This window comes from Lutjanus erythropterus, chromosome 1, assembly GCF_056507025.1.
Source record: "Lutjanus erythropterus isolate fLutEry1 chromosome 1, fLutEry1.hap2, whole genome shotgun sequence".
Lineage (NCBI taxonomy): Eukaryota > Metazoa > Chordata > Actinopteri > Lutjaniformes > Lutjanidae > Lutjanus > Lutjanus erythropterus.
Window position 1 is genome coordinate 48,149,306 of NC_139317.1, and position 22,623 is coordinate 48,171,928.

Sequence of the window (22,623 nt, forward strand, 5' to 3'; positions counted from 1 at the left end):
ACGTGTCCATACGGCATGTTAAGGTTTTAAGGAGGCTCAGATTACATACATTGCTACATTTTATTTTATTTTACATTTGAAAACAGGTCCCTATTCACTTCCACTGTTTGGAAGATTCTATAACGCTGTTCTCCTGTGAAACTCCAGCAGTGTTTTGTGGACTAACAAAATAAATCTAACTGTTAGGGTGCGGGACCAGGGTGGCTAAAAATGTGGTAGGAGGCAGACGAGGGAAACTTGATCCCGGTACAAAAAAGTGTTTCTTTACAAAAAGGGTGGCAGCATGCTTCATGAATAATTGAAAATATGTAAAAACAAACAAAAAACAAATAAACAGTTAACTTGACTTAACTGAACAAAACTCAACTCAAATTAACATAGCATCAAGTGCACACTGCTACACTGATGACCCTTCTCCCTCACAGTCAAAGACCAACTGTTTAAATAGACTCCCGTCAGCAGGAGTCAATCTTGGCAGTACCATCCCCACGGGTACGTTGAAATATTTCCCCTAAAAGCAGGGAAGAAATACAATTATTTGCCACATACACTTTATGCTCAGACACCACTAAAGTACTATATAATGCACTTTTTGCAACCATTCTTACCTAAATTACCCTTAAACTTTAACAGTTCATTCTACCTAGAGTTTACCTCCACCCCTCTTACTTGGTTTAAGGGTATAAATACAGGGACAGATGGGCTCCTCCCTCCTTTTGTCCCTGGAGCACATGGTGGGTATGGTAAGTAACAAACAAAAAAATGGCATGAATGATTTAACTTAACACAAACCAATAAACAATGTTTTTAACTTAACAATACTTGTCTATGTGTTTTACTTTAACCAGAAATAGTGATTGTATAAACTATAAGTAAACCTAATGCAAACACAAATAAACCCGGAATAGCCTGTATTTGCTGGTTACACATGAATGATGGAAATGTGGCTAAAGCAAACAATTAACAAGCAAGGTTAAATTATGGTATGATGTGAGATGGAAAAGACTGGAATAAATGGTGTGTTCTCACCCACTTTGTCACACTAAACTTCAATCAGCATGAGGGTGATTAGATAATGACTGAATTTTCATTTTTGGGTCAGCTATCCCTTTAATTTGCAACAGAAAATACCTTTTGAGGGACATAATGGTGACCGAATTATGCGTTGTATTGATACAATGAGGAAGTTTTTTTAATTAATGTGCCTGGCAAATAACTAACATGTTGATACTGAATGTATCAGTAAAATGTCCATTGACAACATTTTTCGTTTGTTTTCTGCCAAAATAGTCAAACCAAAAAGGAATGAACCCTGAACTGTGGACTCTCAATGTCACAAACCTGCACTTTATATGCTTGTCATTTTCCCCACCAACCTGCCTGTGACTCCAGCACATAAACTATTATAACTATTGTTTCATTCACTCAAAGAAATACATAACTCAGACAGGAAATATAATGTCCAAAATGCAATTATGAACAAATTAGTAATATACAATACACATATGTACCAGTTTGTTGTCCATTCAATTATGTCTTACATGTGGTAAACATGTGGGACGTGGTGATGTTATAGTGAATCCTGTGAAGACACTCATGTGTGAGTGAGGCTCAGAGTCAGAATTCCACTGCTTGAACTAAATCCCTTACAGCTGCTCTGCTTTCATCCACTCTCCTCCTTTTCCTTCATGTCCCTCAGGTCTCTTTTCTCTCCTCCTTGGCTCTGTTGTTTTGTGCAGGAGGACCAAGACTTAAAGGGATAGTTCCGACTATTTGAAGTGAGGTTGTATGAGGTTCTCTTCAATTCTCAGTGTATTGCCTTCAGTAGATGGTGGTTGACACAGGTTTGGAGAAAAAGCAGGAGTGCCAGTGTAGGAGGCTATGTAATGTACTGCTGTGGACAGGGCCAACACCAAAACACATTTTAACCACCTAAAATAAATCAATGTCAGCTGTACACATAGTGGTGATTTCCTGTCAGACAGCATTTTCTGACACCAGTATATAAGTCAAATATTATTCATTCCTATTCAAGCAGACTCCTTTGAAGAAAATAGTAATATTACCTCACAGAACATGGGATTTGCTGGTCTACTGCTGCCTCTGTCAGTTATTTTGTTTGCTTTATTGAGTGACTTCAATGACTACAAACTAAATTTAAAACTGGGCACTGGTGACCTAAAGGCCAGGGAAGTAACCTTTGGGGCTTTTCCATTGTCACTTTTGGCTGTGTCAAGTCAAACCATGCTGCGCTGATCTGCATTTCCATTACCTCTTTTAACGTGCTGAGCTGCGCCAAATCACGAGATAGATCCTCTCTGGAATGGGGCCAAAGCAAGCACAACCCACCTCCAAGCGGGCTGCAGCCAACTGTGGCCAACCCCAGAAAACTCACCTTCCCTCTCTCAAACAATTGTGGTGTTAGAAAGACATTAAAAGTGTTAAAAGCATCTATGTGTTCATCTCACAGTACTTTTCTAGTCTCTAACTGCATCTCTGGTGTGAAGTTTAGTTCCTCTGCTGTGTCACTGTACTTTTAGATATTTATTAGGATTAGGATTTGTTCGGATTCTTTTTCAACCTCTTCAGTCACATTTTTGAGAGGCTAAACATGCTGGATGGCACATGAAACTTGGCACAATTAAGTTGTGGTGAAAACTTTTGTCTGATATAAGTTTTGGCAGTGGGTGTCATCAAATGGCCTTGCCGCACCCTCTAACAGCAACCCCTGCAGCACGTTCCACCAACATGCATGAAAATCAGAACACATGTATCATGCTCCGACACACAAAACTTTGTAGAGAGCCACAGCCCAAACCTAACAGGAAGTCAGCCATTTTGAATTTACATCTCAATATTGGCGTTTTCCATGCATTGTATTTTAAAAGACTTAGCTATCGTTGAAAGGCGTGGCCATGGCATGGTGATGAATGTTTCATGTCATGACATGAAATATGAAATTGTTATAACTTTAATATAAATTATCTGATCTACTCCAAATTTCATGTTTGGTAAGACACCCACCCTGAACACATTTACATGACAATATTCAGTCATAGTCAGAGTGCCACCTACTGGCAATAGGAAATGAAGTGCTCCTCCTAGCAGCATGGCCAATTTCCATATTTGGCCGAAAGACAGAACGTTGAATTAAGTTTAGTGTACATGGTTGAATCTCCTGGAAACTTCACATGGTTGATAACAGTTCAGACCTGAACATATGATATGATTTTCATCCCTATAAACAGCAGATATTTTATACTGAGGCAATCTAAAAGTATCGTTAAGTAATCAAATTGCATTACTTGAATATTGTGATACTTGAATTAGGTTACCAATTACATTTTTAACAGGTAATTAGTAACTTGGAATACATGTTTAAAGTAACCCTCCCAAAACCTGTAGTTACGACTGCAGAAAGAAAACAGTCCCTACATGAAACTGGAGGAGGAGACACTGCTGTTAAACTTATTTTTTATCACAAGTCAAGTGCTAATTAGTTCCATTATATTTGAGAGAAGACACACATTTTCAAAATTCTGCAACTAACCAAAACACTCTAGATAGATAAACAGATGAGAGGAAAAATGGATTTGGGATGAATGTCCCTATAAACACCAGTAGTTTTACCATTTTTGTTTCATTTCTGCACTGTAAAACCGGATAAGTTAATTCAACTCAAAAAAATCGTTGTAACTGATTACATAAAAAAATTTTAAGTGACACTTACTCAATTTTGTAAGTTAAGTAAACATATTTGGTTAAGTACTTTTTACTAAGTAAAAGTGAGACTTACTACATTTTTTAAGTTAAGAAACTCTTCTTAATTTTGTTATTTCTACTCAGTATTTTTTTTTTCCAGAGTACTAATTACAATGAAGTAGAACTAACTAAAACATATTTGTTATGTTTAACAGAAAACATTTAATTTCTTAGCAAGACAATGTTCACTTTAAATTAACTTAACTTATTTAAGTTCAATATACTTAAATATTTCACTTAGTTGTAACTTAAAATTCCATGTTAAGAAACATGAAACGTAATACATAAATTGTATTAAGTAGCTTTGACTACAAAATACAAACATTAAAACATTAAACATTAAAAACAGATTAACATAATTTAAATACAAGTTACTCTTTTATTAAGTAACAGCAAGTAACAGCAAAGTAACAGTACAAGTGCCTTTAGAAAATGGCAAGAGGATTAACCCTAGAAGTGGACAAACTCCTTTCACGGTACAGGTAAGTTTTATCGTGATACTGATATACATTGTGGAAATTTTCAAACAAAAATGTTGTGGTTTTAAATACCCGACAATCCAAGCATTTCATCACACTGATGCCAAAATGATAGTAATCCAATATTGCCATAACCATTATGTATATAAAAATAAAAGAAATTACATGCTTATGAACATGGCAATATATCTGATTGTTAACTGTCACCGTATATAGGATATCGCCAACCCTATTCACTTCCATACAGTACAAACAGTAACATCAAAAATACAGTACTGGTAGTACTTATAAAACAGTGCAAAGGCCTAAGGAAATGGCCAGAGGAAAGAACCACCACATCTATGAGTGGACAAACACATGTGATCTTACAAATACACAATTTTTCTGGGGGGGGAGAAAAAAAAAATCAATCAAGAAAACTGTTTATTGATAAAATAAACAGACAGTAATATCTGTTTGGTTAGTTTAAAAAATTTGAAGAGCTTAAAATCGCTAAAATCATTTAAGGGATAGTTCGAGTTTTTTGGCATGAAGTTGTATGACATCCTCACCATTAGTGTTGTCCATCAACAGTGACTTTTCTCCCACTGCATCCTGCGAGCACAGTTCTGGCGTTGTAGTAGGTAGTCCAGTCATTATTGTTCACTCTGTCTCTCGCAGCTACAGCTGTGGATTACTCTTTTGAACTAATGGTGAGGATGTCATACAACTTCATATCAAAAAACCCGAACTATCCCTTTGAAATCCATTATCATAAACAGTTCTGTTCATTGATCATCACACATACATTAACGATACCACAGAAATGGCTACAGCAGTACAAACAGTATAGCAAAAATGAACGCCCTACTAAGAAGCTACTTGTTTTACATTACTTCCAAAACATAAACTGTTTTCCAAAATTTGTACTGCTGTAGCCATTTCTGTTATACACATCAATACAGTACAAACACTACAGCAAAAATCACTTTTGAACAGTAACACATTAAAAATTCACTGAGAATACTGTAGAAACAGATCTCTAAGAGGTTTTCAAAAAAGAAAAATAAAGTGTATCAAACGCATCCTGCGTAAATGTATCAAGTAAAGGAGGATCAAGTAAAGGAGCAACCTTGTTTTTGTTTGTCCATACACATGAAATTACTCCGCTGCCAAAATGGCATTTTTAAGGCTCAACACCCTAGGCTTCAGGTTCCCATCCTCCAGGCCCATCAAGACTTTCTGGGTAAAGTCAAATGTATTGGCCAAGGCTTTTGGGTAACTTAGATGCAGCGCATAAATCAGTGCAAAGAGCATGAGAAATGCATCAGCGAAAGTTGGGAGATCAATAACCATGTCACCCTCAAGCACGACTGCAATCCTCTCTGGGCAGAAGAATGTAGCATCTGTTGAATTGGCACTGATCAAGAGGAGCCCAACTGGTACGTCGTCGATGTTTGGTTTGTCAGACTGCGACATCTATGGACAAGAACAGAGACCTGTGACCTGTGACCCCAAACTGCCTCATATATACACATACATATACATATATAAATTCTCACAAGCTCTTATCTTGAGTAACCAGGTCATGCTTTCTGGAAAGAAACATATCCCTTGAGTTTTTCAAATTTACTTGTGTAATATTCAAACACTGAAATTTTTAAATAAAAAAAAAATAAAATAATATACTTACATCCCATTGCTTCAGAAATCCAGAGTCATCTTCATGCAAATATGCAGGGAGAGCACGGAGGACAGCAGCACGTCTGACATGGATGTCAACTTGTTCCTTGGGTGTGAAAACATATTCTTGCTTTACTATGGCTGGTAGACAGCATAGCCACACAACACTGTAATATAACAATGAGCCCTCCTATGTCTTTAGAGGTCAGAGTCTTACCAAATATAAAGAAAACTACTGTAGCGTCATTATCAAGCACCAAGAAGCTTACACAATGTACCTGGAGGTCATAAATCCTGAAGATCTCACTGAGGACTTCTGCTACTTTCCCTGTGCGTGCAGCTTTCTTCCTGAACAAGCTCAGAAAACGGGGGGTGTGTTGATCCAACTCAGCATAGAAGCAGTTCTTCAGGTTGCTGTTTGAGATTCTGTGAAACTCTGCACAGATCTGTAAAAAATAAAATGACTGTTTAAGTCAGAGTATTGTATATGTGTCCTTCCTGAGAAGGAAAAATAAGACACATGGCAATGGAAACTGCCACACTAATGCCCGTACACTGACATACTATGGCCACTTGTTAGCTTTTGGAGAAAAATTAATATACATTAGAGTAAGACTGTTTAAATTCTCACCGACACAGCCACACAAAGGAATTAAATTTAATACATCTACTCATCTAAGAAACATATTTCCTGTGACTCAATTTTGAGGGCAGGCCAGTGTTCCAGGATCTCACCAACAGGTGGCTCATCACTGATGACCTCTTTGCGCCGCAGGGCAAAGGTGGTCTGCATCAACTTTCCAATCAGGAGAAGGTTCTTGTCACTCATCTTCACTTCATCTACGATTTGGAGTCTCAATTGTTCAAGGCTTGCAGCATCTTCACCTCTTGGGAAATTAATGTTTAATGGTTGAAAAAGTTTAAAGTATGCACAATTAATGAAAGATAACGTTAATACTGTCCACTTCAGTGGAAAAACAAATTAAAATACTGGTTTCAACTTTTGATTTTTTTTTTCCACTTTTACTGAGGCAGATACTATGTTTAAATTAATACTCGGACGATTTGGGAGTTAAGTTATGCTATTTCGGTATCATTTTCATAGTGAGACAACATCATCAATATCTTTTTTGTGTCTGTCCGAAAATTGCTTAGTAGACGCTTTTAGCTGAGTTTCTCCCCGTCATTTTGAGTGCATTGAGCGTTTTTACTCGACGCATCTTGTGCAGTCCCCTGTACAGGGGCTCTTATTGAAGAGGTTAAAATAAACATTTTGAACATTAATTCGAAAAAAAATCTTTTTTTGTAGTTTTGTAAGAAGTTTGATTCACGGAGGCACACACCGGATGCGCCTACTGTGTACATGTTGCTCACCGACTACTGACTCCTTTAGTCAACACATTTAGCCAATGTGTTTTCGCTAAACTAAGCTAAGCTAAATTCCGCCGCAGTGCTAACCGCTGGCAGCCAGCCACTGGACGTGCATACAAAAAAGATATTGATTATATTGTCTCACTATGAAAAAGATAGCGAAAGGGCATAACTCCCAAATTGTCGGAGTATTCATTTAACGTTAACAAACACGTTTTTTTCAAGTGCTTAAAATAAGTTTGAGCTGAGAAAAATGCATTTAATGAACAAAGTAATTCAACGCAAATTATGAAATGCAAACCAAGAAATTACTCACCAGAGCAGGACGTCCAAGGAAAACATAAGAAAAATGGCAGTCAGCACTGTCAGCACCGTGGCAGAAAAGAACGGCGGGTCAAGTCCGTCAGGTCTGGCGGTTTGCACGTTCCACAAACGCGAGTGACAGTAATGGCGGACAAACTTCAAGTTTGCCGGACTGGCACGTTGAAGCACGTACGGACGTATGTGACGTGATCACGTGGTTTAAGAGTTGCTGTCAGATGATTTGAGTACAATACATCATAATCATCAAAGTTGTAAATGACTGTAAACTTAAAACTGGAAATTTGCTTAAATGACTCAGCCCGTTTGTGTTGAAGTGGTTGGTTTTTAAATTATGAGTTAATACAGCTCAGCTTTTTTGGTCAGCTTTACTGTTCAGTCTTACAGTGTGTACACAGTTGGAGATGCAGAGAATATTTTGCTGCTCTGTATGAGTGGCGTCTTTAAAAAGAGAGCTAAATGTTTGATGACCACAGCCATACATGCTAACAGCCATACATGCTAACAGCCATACATGCTAACAGCCACATATGCTAATAGCCACACATGCTAACAGCCACATAGAGTATGCTAACAGCCACACATGCTAACAGCCATGCTAACAGCCATGCTAACAGCCATGCTAACAGCCACATATGCTAACAGTCATTCACACTCACCTGCACAGGTTCATTTCATCTGCATTCAAACACACCCAAACAATTCACATGACACAGTTTGTTTGATATGAATCTTGCTCATTTGTTTACATTCTCACAGTGTGGGGTTAAACAAGCTCTTTTCTGTTATATTAACTATGTGTTTCTTTGTCTTCAACTTCCTGGTTGTTGGAGGAGGTTCACTTCCTGGTTGAGCAAAAGGTGTATCTGAGGGGTGGGGCCTCTTAAATCTGAAAGCCACCTCATCAGACCAAACCATGTGCTGCCAAGTCAGAGGGGGGGTCAGGCTTTAGTTAGTTTTTTTCTTGTATTAGTTGTAGTCGGTGTCCATCTTGTTTCCCTCTGTGTGTTATTTGGTTTGACTTGGTCACTATAAATGTTCACTGAGGACTCCACAACATTTTTTTTCCTTCCTCAGCCACAGAGACAGCTGCCCCATGAAAGAGGCTTTTTTCACAGGTACGATCAAGAATTAATTAATTGTATAAAATGTTTATGTATGCATATGTATGTATATGAGTGTTAATGTTAGAGATGACACATGGAGAATAAACACTTTTACTTTTGTTACTTTCCCAGATTTTATTGGTTCTCCCTCCTGAACTCGTGTGTATTTAAAGCTTCTGTCCAGTCTGAAGAAGACAGACTTCATCATACTCTGTCTAGCATCATTTAGTTTATTTGCAGTGTAGTTTTAAGTGTCTCATGTTTATCTCGGCATTATAGAATTACATATTCCACCATTTCCTGTAGTCCACAATGTCCACATCACCTGTAGCAGGTTTCTACGTTAATGTCCTCCTTTCTACTTCTACTGATTTCTCTTGTTTCTCCTACTTTCCTTTGAATGCTGTAGTAACCCAGACAGCACGCCTACGTCTTGCCGACGTTGGCACGATGAATAAAGTTGCATCGACGCGATGTCATATGGAGAGCATTTGCTCATTGGGAAGACGTCGCAGAGACGTCAGCATTTGGTCGAAAATGATCTCCAGACAATGTTTGGCCGATGTATCAAAGCTGCACAGCGTAGCCTCTCTACAGCTTCTATGACCATTCTATCAGTAAATATCTCATATCTCGTAATATCTATCGTAATATCTCAACTTACATGTGATAGGAATATGGCAATATGACAATAAAAAACAATATGCTTGACCATCAAAATAGCTTCCTAATTTAGTGTGTTAATAAAATAAAGAGACACGAACGATTCAAGTTCATGATCATACATTTATTTCAGACTGCATAATCAAAACAACTCCAGCACAGAAAAGATAACCAAGACAGAACATATAAAAACATACAGGTGGCCGGTCAGGAGACTCACACGGACAGCACGGTCTGGACTGCTGGCAGACTTATGAGCCTGCAAAGGGGAGAAAAAGACAAAACACATGAGCCCATGTTGTTCAATTAACTTATACTATACAATACTATACCCATACTTCACAAATAAACACGTACAAATAGACACACCAATAAAGGAAAATGTCGCTGTGCCTTTTTCCCCGGCCGCTATGTGACCTTACAGAGCCAGTGTCACAGGCAACACTGTATGAAGCACCAGCAGAAAGCATGACTTAAGAATATGAACCACAAAAAAAAAGAAGGTGGGGTGGGGGGGCTGGAGGGACATGACAGAAAGAACTGGAGTCTGTTGTGTTTTCCACACACCTACGTGAGGTAGATATTAACTAGTGTAAACACACCAACAATAGTCCATAACCATACCGAACTATGAGAAAATGTTACACCGAGACATATTTACAAATGGAGCAGAGCAGAGCCTCCCTTCAAACACCGAAGCCCACCAGCTACTAGCTAACAGCTAACGCTAACTAACGTTACCTGACCCTTTTCCAAATTCAACACTGATTTGTTGTCTGGATGGAGACTGTTCACGTGCTAGAAAGACTTATGGCTACCTAGCAATGGCTAAATTAAGTTAGAGCTAGATAGCTGATACATTTGCTGGTCAGGTCTAAGCAACTAACGTTTGCTAAGCTAGCTATCTAGCCTGTTCGGAGTCGGCATCTGGGCTTTTCACCTGTGCTAGCATACCCAGTCAGGGCTTAACAACTTATGTTGCTAAATCCCGACTTATCTTGCTAACCCTGTATGTCATATTTATAAAACAGCTATTTTTTATAATATTTACTTTAAGTGAGCTTACCTGAAGACTAGTCCTGGCTGACATGAAGTAGCCTCTCCGTCTCCAAAGCCTGCTCTCAGTTCCGTTGACAGTGGCACCAATTGGATAACGTGCAATGTATCGATCCACAGCCGACCTATCGCCGACTTTGAAATGGCTTGCATAATCCCGCCCTCTGGCAAACCATGTCCCTGCTATGGGCCGATGCTTCTCCGATGCATTTACAGACATCAGGAGTAGAATGCCGACGCACGATCTGAGGCCGACGTCTGCAAGACGTATGCGTGCTATCTGGGAACATAGGTAGACTGAGGTAAATGTCTGAGGCAGATTCAGCAAATGTAACTGTTTTTAAAGACTCTGCTGTGTACATACAATTGTTAATAGTTAATTCTAAACACTGTAAATTTATCTTTAGCAAGTTAACTCAAATTTCTATCTTCATTTCTGAGTCCTGAATCATGTATAATTAAATTAAATTGAGGGGAAGTTAAAAAACACAAATTTAAAGCCTTCACATGACAATTGGAATATAACTGAAATCAAAATTATTTGCATAAGTGTCTCTAACACCGCCTGTACTATTGACATCAAAATAGCACCTAACTTGTGTCAGCTGTTGTAAGACATCTGAAAGATTCTAGAATAAAGAACTGAGCCTGGCCACCTTTTGGAAGTAGCCAATCAAGGAGCCAATCAAGGAGCTTGAGGGCATCTCCTGATGTACCTGCTGGGAGGCCCCCCTTGCCGTGGGTTTTTTAAAATTTATCTTCATCCAAAAGGTCAAAGGTCAACTTCACTGTGACATAATATCCATCTCTCTATCAGTCACTGTACTCCTCTGCTATATTTTTTTAAAAGATTTAGTAATTGTTGAAGGACGTCACTGTGGCGTGGTCAAATCTGTCCCAAATGCAACATGTTTGATAAGATACCCATCCTAAATACATCTACAGGACAATATTTAGTCAGTGTTGCAAATAGGCTCCATTGTGTCCCCTACATTATTTCCATGAAGCAGCCCCCACAGTATGTTTCATCTACATGTACAAAAATCAGCAGGCACATGTTTCACGTCCAGGCGTACAAAAAAAGCCTCTTGGAGCCACAGACTAAACCTAACAGGAAGTTGGATTTGAACTGAATTTCGTGGTCAAGTTTGGTGCCGTCCATGCATTGTATTTTAACAAACTCCTCTTAGAGAATTGATCACACACAAAATTGGTGTGTGCTATCTAGACTAGTTTGTGATCAAAAGTTATTAAAAGATTTGGCTATTGCTGAAAGGCATGATGTTGAGTTTTGATGTCTCGTCATGAAACAGGAAGTTACTGTAATCTGAGTCTAAATGATCCAATCAGCTCCTTCACATGTTTGATAAGAGTCCCTTCTACTCAGTGCACCACCTACTGGCACCAGAAGGTAATTCTAATGTGACTGTCATCATCTGATTTACATGAAATTTTCAGTGTTGTCTACACTTAATATACTGGAACATAACATATAATTAGTAACTGTTCTGTAGTGCCCCCTAGTGGAGACAGGAAGTGGCATCAAACTCCTTATTGTGGTGTCTAAAACAGGTGACAATTCAGAGCCTTGTTGACTGGTCCAGTCCAGTGATGGGGTCGCGGTGGCCCACATCCTGATGGTTTTGAGGGCTCGTTCAATGCTGCTTGCAGCTTTAATGTTTTTGACTCTTTTATGTTTGCTTTCAGCTTTCAGAGTCATGTTAAATTTCTGTGGAAGAAAACATTTCCTGATTCTGATGCTTTCATTACTAAATAGAGGGGGACTATAGTGAAGCAGTGTTTATTTGATGTTTAACAGCCACTTGACTTGAGCATCAGTTAAAAGACACACCTTCATGCAGGTAGCCCTGTTGTAGTTTAGATGCAAATCCCTGCCATGCTGGGCTGATGTGGCCTTAACCCCAACCCTTCCAGTGGAGCTGTTCAGTGGCTGGCCAATCAGACAGTAGGGGCTGGGCAGCTTAAGGGCATGAATGAGGATAACAGTGTGAATGTGATCAGGGCATTTCTGCCAAACAGAGGCTTCCTTTCAGTGAACTTTACCTACTTAAGGTAAAAAGAAAATCACTAAAGACACACAGTAACACAAATGAACTAACAGATCGAAGCAGCGGTGGACAACTTCAGCAACTCCTGTGTTCTGCAAGGTGAAATCACCTATTTTGCCAATGGTTGGATTGTAAAGAAAGGTATAGTTTTCATTTCCAGCCCCATTCCCACACTGGACCAGGGGGTGGGTTGTTTTAGCAGAATCCTCAGCCTGCACACCTGGCTCCAGTCTGCATGCAAAACTCAAGATATATAGGTTTTATTGACAATTTTAATCTCTTCTGGAACCGCTTCTCCTTCCTAAGGAGTGACGGAATTCACCCAAACAGGCTGGGTAGCCGAGTGCTAGCGGCTAACATACAGCACACCATGCGGTCTTCTCCACGTGACTGACTGTTTACATCGAAATGCCTCCTAATATTATACTAATGGGGGATTTTAATATCCATTTTGATAACTCAGACAATACTTTTACTAATGATTTTAAAGCAATGTTGGACTGCTTCAATTTAACTCAGTACGTCCAATTTAAAACCCATAGCAAGGGCCATATCTTGGATTTAGTCTGTTGCTCTGGTATCATACCAAATAATATTACCCCTGCCGAGTTACCCATCTCAGACCAAAAAGCTGTTTTATTCAATACTAACCTGTTCCTCAGTAAATCTAAGGTGCACCATATCATTTCATACCGCAATATCAGAAATATTAACCCCAGAGACCTTACCAGTTTAATTACCTCATACCCAGTTCCAGGCCCCTCCTCCTCACTCTTGGATCTCATGGACTATTACAATTCTACTTTATCCTCAGCGCTTGATACCCTAGTCCCTCTGAAAACAAGACTTGTCTCCTTCACCTATACTGCTCCTTGGTATACGCCTGAACTACGCCAGCTCAAGACGCTAGGCCGGCGCCTTGAGAGGCTTTATAACAGGACTGGACTTGTCATTCATAAACAAATGTATCTTGATCACATACTCCATACAAAATGCACTCTCAACAGCCAAAACTTCTTATTATACAAAAATCATCAATACAGGTGACAGAAATACCAAAACCATCTTCTCCACAGTGAAACGTCTGCTCAACCCTCCGGAAACCAGCATGTACAATAACCTCTCCAATGAACACTGTTCCACTTTTCTGCAGTTCTTCAACTCCAAAATCACCAGAATTCATGAGCAACTGACCTCTGAAATAACGATGTCCACTGATCTGCCATCTGCAAGAGCCCCTGAACTGCCTCCATCAACTGCCCTATGTGAGTTCATGCTGCCAACAGAAAATCACATCCTTAGGCTCATAACCCAGTCCAATAATTCCACATGCCAACTGGATCCAATACCCACAACCCTTGTTAAAGCATGTCTGCCCTCCATCATCTCTCTGATAACCTCCATCATCAGCTCCTCTTTGTCCACTGGTACAGTTCCTCCCTCTCTGAAAGCTGGCTTAATCAAACCCACACTGAAAAAACCTGGACTTGACTCCACAGATCTGAACAACTACCGGCCCATATCTAATCTTCCATTCATCTCCAAAATCATTGAGAAAGTAGTTACACTCCAACTTCAAAGCTACCTTGAAAACAGTAACCTCTTTGAACAGTTCCAATCAGGCTTCCACACCAAACACAGCACAGAAACCGCCCTGGTCAAGATCACTAACGACCTCCTCCTGGCAGCCGACTCTGGTCAGCTCTCTCTCCCCATCCTTCTAGACCTCACTGCTGCCTTTGATACAATATCCCATCAATTTCTCATGGACCGTCTTGCCAGTATTGGAATCAAGGGCACTGTGTTGAAATGATTTACATCCTACCTTTCTGACAGATCGCAATTTGTACAAATTCAGAACCATAAATCAGAAAGCACCACAGTCCATCACGGAGTTCCACAAGGTTCTGTATTGGGACCCTCCTGTTCATCATCTACCTTCTCCCTCTTGGCAATATCTTCCGGCATTATGGTATTCATTTTCATTCCTACGCTGATGACACACAGCTCTACATAACCACCAACCCCACCTCTACTTTCCCCCCTAGTACACTCATTGCCTGCTTCAAGGACCTCCAGACATGGATGACAATCAACTACTTAAAATTCAACAGTAAGAAAGCTGAGCTGCTCCTCATTGGTTCCAAATCCACACTCTCAAAAGTAAACATCCACTCACTTTCCATAGCTGATGCCCCCATACCCATCTCCACACAAGTCAAGAGTCTTGGTGTTATCATGGACAGTACCCTCTCCTTCTCCAGCCATATAAACAGTGTATCACGAACTGCCTTTTTCCATCTATGAAACATCTCCAGACTACGCCCTGCCTTAACACAGCACTCTACTGAAATCCTTGTCAATGCCCTGGTCACCTCACGCATGGACTACTGCAATGCAATCCTAATTGGTATCCCTAATAAACTCATCCACCGACTTCAACTCATCCAAAACTCTGCAGCACGGATCATTACCCGCACAAAATCCACTGAACATGTCACTCCTCTGCTTATTCAGTTACACTGGCTCCCTGTATCACAACGCATCAACTTCAAAGTCCTTCTGCTAACCTTTAAAGCCCTTCATAACCTGTCACCTGTCTACCTCACAGAACTCTTACACACCTACACTCCACCTCGACCACTTCGGTCTTCATCTGCTGATCTACTAATAGTACCACCTGTTAACCTCAACACAGTGGGAGCCAGGGTCTTCTCTCATGCTGCACCTAAACTCTGGAACTCTCTTCCCCACCATATCTGTACACTGGACTCTGTTGCAAAATTTAAATCCGCCCTTAAAACCCATCTGTTTAAACTTACGTACTTGCTCTAACTCCTTTGATGGAATCTCATTTATTTAGTACAGTTACTGATTTTAATTTATTTTTGCTCTATATGTTTTGCTACTGTCATTTTTTTTTTTTTTTTTTTTTTTTTTTTTGATTGTATGAGTTTTATGTGTGATCTATGTTGTTGTCATTTCTGATGTAAGGTGAGTGTCATGAAAGGCGCCACTAAATAAAATGTATTATTATTATTATTATTATTATTATTATTATTATTATTATTATTATTATTATTATATGGCTTATATAATGGTGGTTTCTCGTCAAAAAAGGGTATCTGACAGCAAGGTAAAGCAGTGAAAATAATCTAGTGTACAGTTTAACTGATGTTCATATATTTTTTTGTGTCTAAAATATATTTTGTTGCTTTGATGTCCACAGCAGTTTAGCACTTAGCTTCCTACACTTTCTCCAAACTGGGGGTGTGTCATCCATGGCAGGCAAGTACTTGATACAACCACACTTAAAACAATCCAAACTAACCCTGTAAAAATGCATTATGTGATATTTTGTGAAAAAAATGGATTTCTGGTCATCTTGCAGTGGTAAAATTCATGTGTCTCTGGTTGCTTTTACTTGGCTGCTACAGGACAGTAGAGCCACAGTACTGCTGTTTGCTGCAGACAGGCTCACTGTACCCTCAGACAATTTTTGAGTGTGTGCGTGTGTTTGTGGCACCCCTGAGATTGTGTGTTCTGGCACTTCCTCAAACTGAACATCATGGGAAATCAGCAAGCTACAGCAGGCGATCATGTAAACACAGACAAACAAATATGGTGGCTGAAAGACAGACCATCAGGGACTTTGTCCACTAAGGGTTTGACTGGGAGTGAAATAGAGACTATTTCTTTAGTAGAAAGTAGTGACAGTGAAAACAGTTGACAGGGAGTATCAGAATGTTGTTTCTTGAATGAGATGTTACCGTTGCTGCTAGCATGAGTTTAGCATGTGGTTTTGATAGAATATATGATAAAATTTGGTTCACAGATTGAAGTTCCCCTCAGGATGAACCATAATGACTTTGGTGATCTCCTGACTTTTCCATGCCCACCATAATCAGGTCAGCATTCATTCCATGTTTTTCAGTTGTCTGCCTCATTCACGTCTGACAGAAGATATGCACTCCTACACAGCCTCCTACACTGGCTGTGTACTGACACACATACATACTATGCAACCCAGAGTATTTGTGCTGCAGTGACATCATAGATCAGCAAATGTGTTGATGAGGTGGTGAAAACAAAGATAGTAAAATTATTCCCAAACCAGAAAGCCTGGAAGAATGGAGAGGTAAGAGCTAGGGGTGTAACGATTCACTCATGCGCCCGATGCATCAGACTTTAATGTGTTAGATACGAGTGCATCGGTTCAGACGACCCTGCATCGGTAAAAAGATGAACATGAATCGGAAACAAATCGATGCAACACTAGTGTATCAATACATTTCATTGGAATGCACATACGTTTAATTTTGGCATCAGGGAGCTGCCACTGTTAACTTTCCTCCGTCTTCTCTCTCCTAGTGTCTCTGCCTGCACCGCTCTCACTGGACGCGTGCTGCCACGCTCACAAAACAAGTGCTCCCTCCTCCTGTGTCTCCTCTTCATTTACTTAAAACAGACGGCACTGAAAACAGCAACAGAAGTGACATTGTACCGCGTCACACCACCAAACTTTCATAACGCTTAAGTGTAGACTAAGTTTGGGTTTTATAAGAAAGATGAGAAACTCTGCTGCAGATCATGTATGCAAAACGTCTTGGACAGCGGAGTACAGAGACATGAGTCTGACCTAAAGAGACGTCATGTCACTGTGAGAACAGGTAACACTTCACTGTTCCTCCACACTGATCCAAACCACAGCACTCTTCATATGAAACAGAGCAGCACATCATCTTACTGCAGAAATACTGATATTTTAAATAGTTTTAAATTTTCTCATTTATCTCATCTCATTTACATGAGACTCCTAATAAGATATAAACACCACTGTAATGCCTCCTCTCTGTTTCTATTGTTACTATATTTAGTAAAACTATCAGGATTTTTTTGCAACTAACAGCACTCTACAAATGTAGCATTATTTGAATCAAAATGTAAAGACTGACACATTGCATTGTCTTTTATTGCATCATGTTGTATTGTATCGTATCGTATCGTGACAGAGCTGAATTGTATTGAACCGAATCAGTGGCCCTTAAAGATTTATAAAATATATCGAATTGTTGGACGTATGAAGATACGTATCGAATTGTCTCAGTCAGTGAGATACACACCCTTAGTAAGAACTCTATCCAAAGCTAAAACCAGCTGCCTTTAAGTCAGGTGACAAGGAAGCTTACTGCACCGCCAGAACAAAACTACTCACCTGGCTCACTATTAACAGAGGATATGGAAAATACTGCTGAAAATAAAAATATGAGTACAGCTGCTGAGCTTGATGACATCCCTGTAACATCCCCAATTAAAGCGCTCCTACAATGTCTAAATGACAACTACCCTATGACAATTACTTACCTCCATTCTGATGAAGTGCTTTGAGAAACTGGTTCTGGTTCTCAAGCAGCCTGGATCCCTCAACAGTTTGCATGCAGAATAAACAGATCCAAGGAAGATTCCATCTCCACTGCCCTCCACTCAGTCTTCACTCAGCTTGAGGAGAACAACGCCTACATCAGAATGCTGTTCAAGCTGACTGGCAAACTGAAAACTCTGGGCCTGAGCACCACATTCTGCAATTGGATATAGGACTTTCTCAAAAACAGATGCCAGACAGTTCAGATTGATGGAGTCTGTTCAGCCCCCTCCTGTTGACACTGTACACGCATGACTGCAGCCACGACACAGAGAGAACTCTATTGTGAAGCTCGCAGATGACGCAACATTAGCAAAACTATCGAGCTGATTCCTAATTTTTTGGGACAGGAGACAAAGACGCACACCCCTGTCTACAACAGCGGAGTTAAGGTGGAGCAGGTGAACAGTTTTAGGTTCCTAGAAATCAAAATCTCAAAGAGCCTGTTATGGACATGACCTCACATTTTTCACCCTGGTAAAATAGGCTCAAAAATGACTATATGGTCAGCAACTTAAGAGGGCTAAATTCCTATGCCATTCCTGTAAAGTTCTAGAGAGGAGCCATAGAAAAGATTCTGATTGGAAACATGACAAATTGGCATGGAATGTGCACAGCCCCTGTAAGACTGCTTCATTCATCCTCAGCAGCTTGTTTGCTTAAGTCAATTCCAATCAATCAATGAGGGAACGATGTCAAAATTTCTTATTATAGAGCCTTGTTGTAAATTATAAATATATTGCCTTATACCATTCTAAGTCTATTTTCTTTCATTTTACAAGCTACAGTGGTTGTGTGTTGGGATCTGACCACTACCATCCAACAAACAATGAAGGCTGCATGCACCTGATTGTTACTTATTTTTTCTTGTTTGTGAAGCACTTTGTAACAGCAGTTTTGAAGGGTGCTGTATAAATAGAGTCATTATTAGTACACATTGTTGGACATGCTGATGAATGCTGCTGTTTCCGTCTGAGAAATGCCAAAGTGTCCTAAAACAAGCTACTGCATTTTCACCCTCCCCCTTATTTAATAGACCCTTCACAGCCACAAATGTGACTCCACACAGAGTTACACTCCATCACGCAATGGGAGGGTGTTAGGGACTGAGCTGAAATAAGGCCAACATAATGTAACTATGGCAGCGGAGAGCAACATAAAACTGCAGGAAATATGATGGACACAAGCATGTTTATTTTTGATGTGCAAACTACATTTTTCTTTTTCTCTTTTTTTTTTTATTTTTTCAGTGTAGCTGAACAAAGAGATATTCTGGTTGTTGCACATTGTAATGGTTTTTAGGAAGACCCCAGAAATCATCAGCAATCATTCAAAACACAACACTAGTACAATAGTGACAATGATTATTCAGTGCATAACAGCAATAATCTTATTCAACGCCTATTGTAAGACAAAACACTCACAGTCTGCTACAACACAAATAACCATTCAGTTCCAGCTCACTCATGGCGAACACTGATGGTTACTGCTCCCTCCCATTAGTGCCCTTGAGTCTGCAGCCTGCTTATAATGGCAGCTGACCTTCAGTCTCCATTTGACTCATTTCAGCTTATTCATATTCTCATATTTGTGAATAGGTGTACGTCAGATTCCTCTCACTGTCTGTAGCTATCACTGTGCGGATGAATGATCATAAATGATGTTAATACAGCGTCTAACCAGCATACTGGGGGTAGATGTCTTTCTTCCTAACCCATGAAAAGGAAGAGTAGCTCTGGACTGGGCCTCCACAACTACTCAGTGACCCAGTTAAAGCCCCATAGATCAGCATTTTATTTTCCCCAGTTAGACTTTCTCATCAAGCAAAATGTGCTTGAATGACACCTTTATCACTGTCCTATGTTAAATTTGTTAAACACATGTTTGGTGACTCAGTAAATCTTGTTGAGAGGAGGTAAAATAACTAAATAAAGCACTTGTGTGGGTTGACAAGAATGACTCATACCTGCAGGCACTCATATACAGACAAATATTTGTTTCTTTTATAACAACAACAATAACAATAATAATAATAATAATAATAATAATAATAGTAACAACAACAACAACAATAATAATAATAATAATAATAATAATAATAATAATAATAATAATAATAGTAACAACAACAACAATAATAATAATAATAATAATAATAATAATTACAAAGTGCTTTACAAGGTTGAACCAGGATCTACTCTTCTTTTGTGTTCAGGTCAAGTTTAGATGTCTGAAACATACCATTTTTTTCTCATTAATATAAGGCTTCATTACATCCGCATCAAAAGACTTCACATCATCTGAGTGGATGACCACCTCGTCCAGATACACAGAGCAGTCTTCCAGATCTCCATCAGACATGTTCCTCAGGCACTGAAAGGTCACCAGTGTGTTCCGCAAACCACAAGCCATTACTGAATGTGGTAGAAGCCAGTGTCTTTCACCTCTCTCCAACAATGGGGCCTGCCAGTAGTCCCTGAACAGGTCAAACCTGCTAACAAACTTATCTGAGCCCATGGTTGATGCAGTCTTTCATATGGTTAAGTGGAAAAAGTAACAGGGTATATGTTTCTCAGGGTTAACACTGCAAATCCATTTAGAATCACCAAAATTTATATTGTGATAAGTCAAATGTGTGCAAAGTAGGTGTATCTCCAAACAGACATGGATATCGCCTAATTTAGTCAGCTAGCTGACTGCACCTGGAAACCTCCACATGGCTTAACAAGCTATCCAGATTCCACAGACGCTCTGAATTCTTAAGAAGACCACACAGTACAGCTTTGTCAGCACTTTGTCTGTTCTGTGCAAATGCCAATTTACTCTTGTCTATGTCTAGCTTAAGACTAAATCCCTTTATGTACTTACTTAATAAGATTTTGTGCCTCTTTTCCAATTGACCCCATGCAGAATATTCATGCACAAGATCCTTCAGGATAAATCTTGTGCTCTCTTGGATCAGCTTTGTGGCAGCAAATAACAGTCATGGTAAAGCCTCTTCCCAGTCTCTGTTCATTTGGGCACAGTACGCTCACAGCATGGTCCCCAGCATTTGATGTGGCCCAACATGCCTGGCTCTATGGATGCTAAGCAGATGGATGATTGTGTTCAATGCACATTTGCTTTAGAATGTGTCCAAACAAATGAGATGAAAAATGTGTGCGTCGGACTGAATGATTCTGGGAACACAGGAAAGTGAAAAACACTGTGACAGTGCATGCGCCACAGACCTGGTTGTAATCGTGCATAAAAGATACACAGCTGGGTACTTTGTGCTCTGGCATATCACTGTAATTGCCACCTGATTTAGATGAAGGCAATGAGCCTGCATAATCAATAGTGACACATTTAAAGACTGACTTATAGCTGGTATTGGACACAGAACAGCAGGCTTTAGGCTCTGATTAGGTTTGGTGGTTAGCTGACATGTGTAGCATGACCTCATGTAAGCAAACACTTCTCTTTTAAGTCCAGGCCCAAAGAATTACCTCAAGATCTGGTCATATGTCTTCCTGACACACAAGTAGCCAGACTCATTGTTGGAAATTTGCTACACCATACTGTAAAACCTGGAAGGCACAACAACTTGGTAAACAGGTTCACCAACAAAATGCTCCCCCTGAGGTACGACTTTCTCATCAACACATCTGTGTGAATGAAATTACACTGAGCATGGTTTTTCACTGCACCAGAAGAACGAGCCATCTCCAGCAAACCTTGAGGGAACAGTCAGCATGCTGCTCTTCAAATCACTGTGAGAAACAGACCAAGGAACATCAGGGGATTTGAACCCAACTCAAATTATTGAGTTTTGAAAAGGTTTAACCCAATTTAGGTCATTTACTTTTCCTCTGTGGATAAACTTAAATCTTTCAGTTTTATAAACTCAAAAAAGTTGTATTTAAAACAGTCATTGAGTAAATTCATTGAAGTCAACGATGATTAAAATTTTCAATTAAAAAAAAAAAAAACATTTAATTTTCAAGCACCAAAATAAAATCAGGTTCACAGCTCAATGTGCCTCAAAGATTCAAGTTTCTCTAAAGAAGAAAAATAAATAATCTCAGCTAAAGATTATAGGTCGGTAAAACTTTTTAAAGCTTATTTCAAAGCTCAAGAGTTTAAGCTGTGCTCAAATGCAGTATGTTGTTTTGAAATGGTGAATTGTCTCAACTATTTTTTTCAGTGTTAATTGATTCTTACATTCTTTACGAAAAAAAATATGTAGCCTATACACCAAATATATTTTGTCAACTAAATTTTGACAGTGGCTGAGTATCCATAAGCTAGCTATGGATTTTTTCCCCTTTCTAGCCCAGATATGGCTCTTTTGATTGTAAAGCTTGCAGACCCCTGACCAAAACCATTGGTGATAAGATTCAGGCACAAGCTCATATGCTTTTAGAACAGTGGATTTCACAACAGCAACAATCATTGTTACTTAGAAAAATGGTTAAAACACTTTGCAGCATCAACATGCCAGTGGAATCACGACTGCGGTGGCCTAAAGTTTGGAGCAACGAGCTTGGGACCAAAGGTGACCAGTTCAATCCCCTAACTGGACAGATAAACCTGGGTGGGGAAAGTGAAAGACATGAGAGCACAGGGCCCTCCCTCATTACCACCACTACTGAAATCCCCTTGAACACCTGAGATGGGGAGCAAGGCTCTTATCCCTAACCACCTTAGAGGCTGGCAGATAAAACTGTGGC

At 39.6% G+C, this 22,623-nt stretch overlaps 1 protein-coding gene across 1 annotated transcript; it reads right to left on the bottom strand.

Moving 5' to 3' along the window:
* Positions 1-5,290: 5,290 nt before the first annotated feature.
* On the bottom strand, positions 5,291-20,428 carry LOC146333402 (uncharacterized). Its single transcript, XM_084733666.1, has 5 exons — positions 20,186-20,428; positions 6,599-6,867; positions 6,182-6,353; positions 5,914-6,009; positions 5,291-5,699 (listed from the first exon to the last, which is right to left on the bottom strand). The coding sequence occupies exons 1-5, from the start codon at positions 20,426-20,428 to the stop codon at positions 5,382-5,384; spliced, it is 1,098 nt and encodes a 365-aa protein (XP_084589792.1). The 3' UTR covers positions 5,291-5,381.
* Between the last annotated feature and the right edge of the window lie 2,195 nt (positions 20,429-22,623).